Source organism: Mizuhopecten yessoensis, unplaced genomic scaffold (assembly GCF_002113885.1).
Source record: "Mizuhopecten yessoensis strain PY_sf001 unplaced genomic scaffold, ASM211388v2 scaffold10969, whole genome shotgun sequence".
Lineage (NCBI taxonomy): Eukaryota > Metazoa > Mollusca > Bivalvia > Pectinida > Pectinidae > Mizuhopecten > Mizuhopecten yessoensis.
Genome location: NW_018408812.1, coordinates 305050 through 313219, shown reverse-complemented (window position 1 = coordinate 313219; position 8170 = coordinate 305050). Strand labels below are relative to the sequence as shown.

The window sequence follows — 8170 nt, the reverse complement described above, 5'->3', positions numbered from 1 at the left end:
AAACTATTTCAAACTTAAAGTAAAGATCTACTTGGCCGATTGAACTGAAACTTTGTAGGAATGATCGAATCATGGTCCTGACAAAGTGTTGTTATTTTTCGGGTCAATCAGAAATACAATTTGGCTGCCATGGCCGCTATTTTGCTACTAAGTTCTAATAGGCCGATCTCACTTAAAATTGGTCTAGGAATGATCAGCTCATGGTCCTGACAAAGTTAAGTTAACATTATACTATTTTTTACTCAAATTGGTACATATTTCAACAACAAAAATAAATACTATAGACTCAGGTGACCGTTAAGGCCCATGGGCCTCTTGTTTAGTTGACACTGTGGTGTCACTACTTTACCATACTAGCTTTGTCAGTTGACGCTGTGGTGACACTACTTTACCATACTAGCTTTGTGAGTTGACGCTATGGTGAAACTACTTTACAATACTAGCTTTGTGAGTTGACACTGTAGCACATATAACACCACTTTACCATACTAGCATTGTGAGTTGACACTGTGGTACAAATAACACCACTTTACCATACTAGCATTGTGAGTTGACGCTGTAGTACATATATGGCACCACTTTACCATACTAGCTTTGTTAGTTGACACTGTGGTACAAATAACACCACTTTACCATACTGGCTTTGTGACTTGACTCTGTAGTACATAAAGCACCACTTTACCATACTAGCTTTGCTAGTTGACACTGTAGTACATATAACACTACTTTACCATACTAGCCTTATGAGTCGACGCTGCATGGTAATACCACTTTACCATACTAGTTTTGTAAGTTAACACTGTAGTACATATAACACTATTTTTCCATATTAGCTTTGTGAGTTGACACTGTAGTAATACTACCATACAAGCTTTGTCAGTTGACGCTGTGGTGTCACTACTTTACCATACTAGCTTTGTTAGTTGACGCTGTGGTAATACCAATTTACCATACTAGCTTTGTTAGTTGACACTGTGGTAATACCAGTTTGCCATACTAGCTTTGTGAGTTGACGCTATGGTGAAACTACGTTACCATACTAGCTTTGTGAGTTGAGACTGTAGTACATATACCACCAATTTACCATACTATCTTTGTTAGTTGACGCTGTGGTAATACCAATTTACCATACTAGCTTTGTTAGTTGACACTGTGGTAATACCAGTTTGCCATATAAGCTTTGTGAGTTGACGCTATGGTGAAACTACTTTACCATACTAGCTTGTTAGTTGACGCTGTAGAACATAAAGCACCACTTTACCATACTAGCTTTGTGAGATGACGCTATGGTAACACTACTTTACAATACTAGCTTTGTGAGTTGACGCTTTGGTAACACAACTTTACCATACTAGCTTTGTGAGTTGACGCTGTAGTGCATATACCACTACTTTACAATACTAGCTTTGGTTAGCTGACGCTGCAGTAATACTGCCATACTGGCTTTGTGAGTTGACGCTATAGTAACATCACTTTACCATACTGGCTTTGCGATTTGACGCTGTAGTACATATGACACTACTTTACCATACTGGCTTTGTGAGTTGACGCTGTAGTACATATGACAATACTTAACCATACTGGCTTTGTGAGTTGACGCTGTAGTACATATGACACTACTTTACCATACTAGCTTTGTGAGTTGACGCTATGGTAACACTACTTTACAGTACTAGCTTTGTGAGTTGACGTTGTAGTATATATGACACTACTTTACCATACTAGCTTTAAATTTGTGAGTTGACGCTATAGTAATACTACCATACTGGTTTTGTGAGTTGACGCTAAGGTAACACTTCTTTACAGTACTAGCTTTGTGAGTTGACGTTGTAGTACATATGACACTACTTTACCATACTAGCTTTGTGAGTTGGCGCTATAGTAATACTACCATACTAGCTTTGTGAGTTGACGCTATAGTAATACTACCATACTGGATTTGTGAGTTGACGCTGTAGTACATATGACACTACTTTACCATACTAGCTTTGTGAGTTGGCGCTATAGTAATACTACCATACTAGCTTTGTGAGTTGACGCTATAGTAATACTACCATACTGGATTTGTGAGTTGACGCTGTAGTACATATGACACTACTTTACCATACTAGCTTTGTGAGTTGGCGCTATAGTAATACTACCATACTAGCTTTGTGAGTTGACGCTATAGTAATACTACCATACTGGATTTGTGAGTTGACGCTGTAGTACATATGACACTACTTTACCATACTAACTTTGTGAGTTGACGCTATGGTGACACTACTTTACAATACTAGCTTTGTGAGTTGACGCTGTAGTACATATGAGACTACTTTAACATACTAGCTTTGTGAGTTGACGCTATGGTAACACTTCTTTACCATACTAGCTTTGTGAGTTGACGCTATAGTAATACTACCATACTATCTTTGTGAGTTGACGTTGTTGTACATATGAGACTACTTAACCATACTAGCTTTGTAAGTTGACGCTACGGTAACACTTCTTTACCATACTAGCTTTGTGAGTTGACGCTATAGTAATACTACCATACTGGCTTTGTGAGTTGACGCTATGGTAACACTTCTTTACCATACTAGCTTAATGTTTTGACACTGTCATTACTCTTATTTAATAGCCTTCCTGCTGAAATCCAATAGGCCTATCACTCTTCCACTCTTGATCCCTTACTTGCACAGCCAGCAAACATTTTGTTAAGACCGCCTGGTAGTCTCACACTAAATCACCTTACCCAGGATAGGGTACCTTATCACTTCCTCGTTGTTTTGGCAACACAGAACGTGGAATAGAAATGTTGAAAGCTTTTTAAGCTGAATGAATAGCTAAATGAGTTACTTTAAATCAGATTTCACAAATATGTTTATATTTTTTGTTTCGTTTTATTTTTTAAATTCTATATCTCTCTATTACAATTTCCTAATTTGTATTTATATAATATATTGAGTATTTATGGTCTTTGTTCAACACCATACAATCCGAATTTCCAATTTGATTAGGATTCGTTTTAACAAAACATTTATACCTTGTATGACATATCAGAGTATTTATTTCACATCCTTAGATGGTATAGCCGTGGGTTGTGAATTTCAATAGCTACATATTCAAAATTTCTGGAAACTTTTTTTTTTTCGTAGCAAAACTTACAACCTATCTATTCTAGTAGATATCTATAATGGTATGTGCTAAAGGCACTCTTAACTTTGAAAAAACTTAAGTCAGTGAACCCACACAAAAAGACATTTTTAAAAGTTCAATGCTATTATATGCTATGCCATAGTACATATACATTTTCAATTCAAATAGTTGTCGAATTGACATATAAACATAGACTCTATTGCAAGATGATATATATGGAGCGTGGTTCTATACATAGAACGTAAAGTACTATCAGTGCTACGTAGGCTCTTGAACGAGTGCTACTGTACCCTTAATGATCCCTGCCCTGCTGTACTGTAGTTTGTCAGACATACTATTACCTCTCCTTAACTTCCGTTTCCGATATAACTGTAGCACAGTTGGTCCAGGTCACTTCTGTTGACTATTTTGAAGGCACGGTAGTTAAGTGGTAGGACGACGGACTCGTGACCGAAGGGTTGCGGGTTCGAGTCACGGCACTGTGTTGTTGTATCTTTGAGCAAGATACTTTACTCCGCGTATTCCAGTCTACTCAGCTGTAAATGAGTACGTGGTTGGGCAGTGTTGGAATTGTTGAATGATATCTGTGAGCGGCGAAATGGCAGCACCGGCTGTATGCTCCCCAGGGAGTTGAGAAAGATATTGGCTGGTTGCGAAGGCCCTATAACCACGGATAATAATTTGTGAATCACTTTGAGACGACCTACAAACTAGATTGTGATAAAGTGGTATATAAGAACCTCGAATTATTATTATATATTATTAATAGTTATCTCAGTCGGTTTGAGCGACAATGTTACAATCTGAAGTCCAGGGTACGAATCCCATTCTAGCCACGCTAAATTTTTACACTCAGAACAATGCTTTTAGATAGAGTTTGTTTCTTTTATCTTTATCATTCCTTTTTTCGTAGAAGTCCTGCAAGATATTATTTTCTTTTTAAAAACGATATATCAAAGCTAGAGTCAGTCAGGAATGAACAGTTTTCAAAGCGTAAATACAGTTGTTGGCATTGGTGCGGGGATCCTGAAATGTGGTACTGAGGCTGACATTTGTTGGCAAATGATCAATTAACAAAGAATGTTACACCCAGGACAATATATTTTAGAGTCAAAGGATGTTCTGACTATTTTTTCTCTCAAACATTAGTTTCTGAAAATGAAATACAAATAAAAAATGTGTCACGAAAGCTTTGTTTTTATTATTATTTTAAAACTAGCTGTCCATTTACCACCCCAAAACTAGCTGTCCATTTACCATCCCAAAACTAGCTGTCCATTTACCACCCATCACTAGCTGTCCATTTACCACCCCAAAAATAGCTGTCCATTTACCATCCCAAAACTAGCTGTCCATTTACCACCCAACACTAGCTGGCCATTTACAAACCCAAAACTAGCTGTCCATTTACCACCCCATAACGAGCTGTCCATTTACCACACCAAAACTAGCTGTCCATTTACCACCCAAAAACTAGCTGTCCATTACCACCCCAAAACTAGCTGTCCATTTACCACCCTAAAACTAGCTGTCCATTTACCACCCCAAAACTAGCTGTCCATTTACTACCCCAACACTAGCTGTCCATTTACCACCCCAAAACTAGCAGTCCATTTACTACCCCAACACTAGCTGTCCATTTACCACCCCAACACTAGCTGTCCATTTACCGACCTAAAACTAGCTGTCCATTTACCACCCCAAAACTAGCTGTTCATTTACCACACCAAAATTAGCTGTCCATTTATCACCCCAAAACTAGCTGTCCATTTACCACCCAAAACTAGCTGTTCATTTATCACCCCAAAACTAGCTGTCCATTTACCACCCCAGAACTTGCTGTCCGTTTACCACCCTAAAACTAGCTGTCCATTTACCGACCCAAAACTAGCTGTCCATTTACCACCCCAAAACTAGCTGTCCATTTACCACCCCAAAGCCGATAAGCGTGTTTAATTGACATTAATATATCATTTTGTAAAAAATACATATATAAGTTTCAAGAAGTATCCCGTTTTGGGTTAACAAATGATTTATTGACAGTAATTGCAAAACATGCAGATGACAGACCACTCATAACTGTCATGTTTGAATTATAGTCGATCGCCACGCATATTTTTTTTTTCTTTTTACTTTTTATATTTAACTCATCAATAACAATAGTAAAATGTTCAATAGTAAACGCTTTAATGACTGAAGACTTGTTCGGGTGAGCTTCAGAGAAAAAATATGAATTTATTCGTTCTAATTAGTGCATCTCCGATTCTCTGCGCTAGGAAAGATCTCTTTAAAGAGTATTCTTGTTGATGCGTCTTTTGTTTGACCTGTGCTTGAATCTTGATCTGATTGCCTCTTGTTCAAAATGGTTCCTGATCTATTTGACGCTTGATCTGGTTGACTTGTGTACTGATAAACTCCTAATCCGATAAAACCTTGTCCTGGCTGAGTCTTGATCTTATTGACTCTTGTTCTGATTGTCTCGTGGTGTGTTAGACTCTTGTTTCTCGTGGTTTGATTGACTCATGTTTTATTTAACATTTGTTTATTATTAACACATTCAGACTACTGGTCAGTGTGTCAGGGATTACTGGTGACATCAGAACTGTGCTATCAAAATATGGTTTAAAACTTCATTTTAAATTTCAGTTACATTTTTTTTTATCTCACCTGAAGTACCAAGTGAGTTTATGCCGTGGATGTGTCCATTCGGCACCTTTTCCTTTAAACAACTTCTTGTCAAAACAAAGGCCTACAGTCATGATTTTTTGGCTGGTATGGTCCTTGAATGAATCCCAACAAAGTTTGTGAACAAAAAATGACATTGACCCATTGCTTTAGGTCACATGGGTCAAATATGTCGAAAACTGCAAACGACTTCTTTTGAAGAACTAAACGGCATAGAGTCATGATATTTGGCTGGTGGCTTTCTGAGGGGAGCCTTACAATGCTTGAAAATTAAAGTGACATTGAACTTCTTTCAAGATCACAGATGTCTAAAGTCAGGAATGTTGGCTGTTACGTGTAGCTAACTTGGATATAGCCTGACAAAGTTTGCAAACAAAACTAACCATGAGCTACGTTTGTGGTCACAGAGGACAAATATGTCAAAAACTTTAAACAGCTTCCTCTGAAGTATTCATTCACGTGGTAAAAGTGTTTTCTACAAGTTGTTAATTAAGATAGCTCTTTATGCCTCTGGGCCACTTTGTTTTATTTTGTATCTCCTTCGATTTTCGAATTCAATATTGTCTATTTTAGAATATTTGTCCATCTATTTTGATTAAAATCAGATGTAACGACCAGATTTAAACTAGCCGCTTTCATTCTTAATAGGGGTCTTCAGGCTCTTCAATTAAGATATTGATAACTGATATTTTTTTCTTTTACTTTCAGGTACCGACGTTTGAAGACGATGGTGTAAACATCTGTGAATCTCATGCGATTTGTGACTATCTCGAGGTAAACTATGAATAATTTTGTTCAAATAGAGGTCATATATTGACTCTAGAGGTTCACACCATAGAACGTAAAAACACCCTGTGTGGTTATAGAGTAGAAATTCAATTCTTGTTTCTTCATAGTCACTGAGGCAAATGACAAATAATACTTTTCTGGCCCTATCGAGGATACCGTCAGCACGACACAATAATAGCGTTTATGGAAATAATAAATTCAGTCATCAATCTTTGTAAGGAATTCGATCAACATAGAGGCATACCAGATAATATACTGTCATAAGTGATTGTACTCCTCTCTGTGAACGATAGAATTTAATATTGTATACCCGCTTGACTTTAAAAAGGTCACATATTTGCAAACTCATTGTATGTTTAATTTCTGAAATACCAGCTGAGTGGGATGACACTGCTGAAATAAACACTAGCCTTCAACCCTTCAATTTCTATTGGATGTCGTCTTTCTACCCCGTATGACCTCTACTTGTATAAACTATCAAGTTCCGACATTTTGTAATTTATGAGTTTATATTAACAGTACTATTAAGTGCAACATTAATCGCACTGCGGCTGTTTAAAAAAAAAATACACAGCGTTTGTACGTATCTATTTCAACCGATAAAAGTAACATAACTTTAATATCCTTATAAATACCGTTTGGTTTGGTTTGGTTTAGTATTGTTTTTACGTACTATCAACAGCTATGGTCATTTACGGACGGCCTCACCTGTGTGCAAGATGCATGCGTGTAGTATATGCGTTTGTTTTGGGAGGCTGCGATATGTTCGTGTTTGTCTCCTTGTGATAGCGCGGAACTGATGCCGACTTTAAAGTGCTACCTCACTGAAACATACTGCCGAAGTTACCCATCAGGACACCCCACCCGGTCACATTATACTGACAACGGGCGAACCAGTTGCCCCACTCCTAAATTGCTGAGCGTTAAGCAGGAGTAGAAACTACCATTTTCCAGACTCTAGTATGTCTTGGCCAGGGGACAGGACACAAAGCCTTCCTCACAAGGGCGAGCGCTCAACTAAAGGCCAAAAGTGAGGCATTGTCAACGGAGATATAAGGAAGAAGAAAGTTCCGGATCATATTAGGGATATTATTTGACGGTGGAAACATCTGTGTATCAATTTGATACATATATATTTTTCATATTAAAAGATACCGCATTGATACGACAGCAATCTTCAAAATAAGGGAAATATTTGGGAAAAAAATCATAAGGCTACTTATATTTACTGAAACATCTGTCTTTCCAAAATTATATGTGCAGAGACGGAAACATTTAACGCAGTATTGAAATAGTAGGTACAAATAGGGGAAACTACATGTATAGAATACTACAATTTATATAACAATTTATCGCATAATGAACTGTGTTATCCAGTAAAGATACCCATGTCATATGTTTCAATTCTGACGTCACGCTTAGGACAAGTACATGACGTCACAAACTAACGCACTGGGGTCAAAATGGCGGCTCTTTTAAATTTCAAGGTTGCATGAAAATTGTCGTTTTACACGAATAAATGCCACACATCTTCCTTATGTGATAAAAATAATCTTAC

General features: G+C 37.4%; 1 protein-coding gene across 1 annotated transcript in view; it reads left to right on the top strand.

Moving 5' to 3' along the window:
• The window catches only part of LOC110464183 (glutathione S-transferase A-like), a 45401-nt gene that overhangs the window by 30796 nt on the left and 6435 nt on the right, over nt 1-8170 (top strand). Inside the window, exon 2 of the mRNA XM_021519259.1 lies at nt 6532-6597. Coding sequence (XP_021374934.1) covers nt 6532-6597 — 66 coding nt within the window. The remainder of the gene's footprint in view (nt 1-6531; nt 6598-8170) is intronic.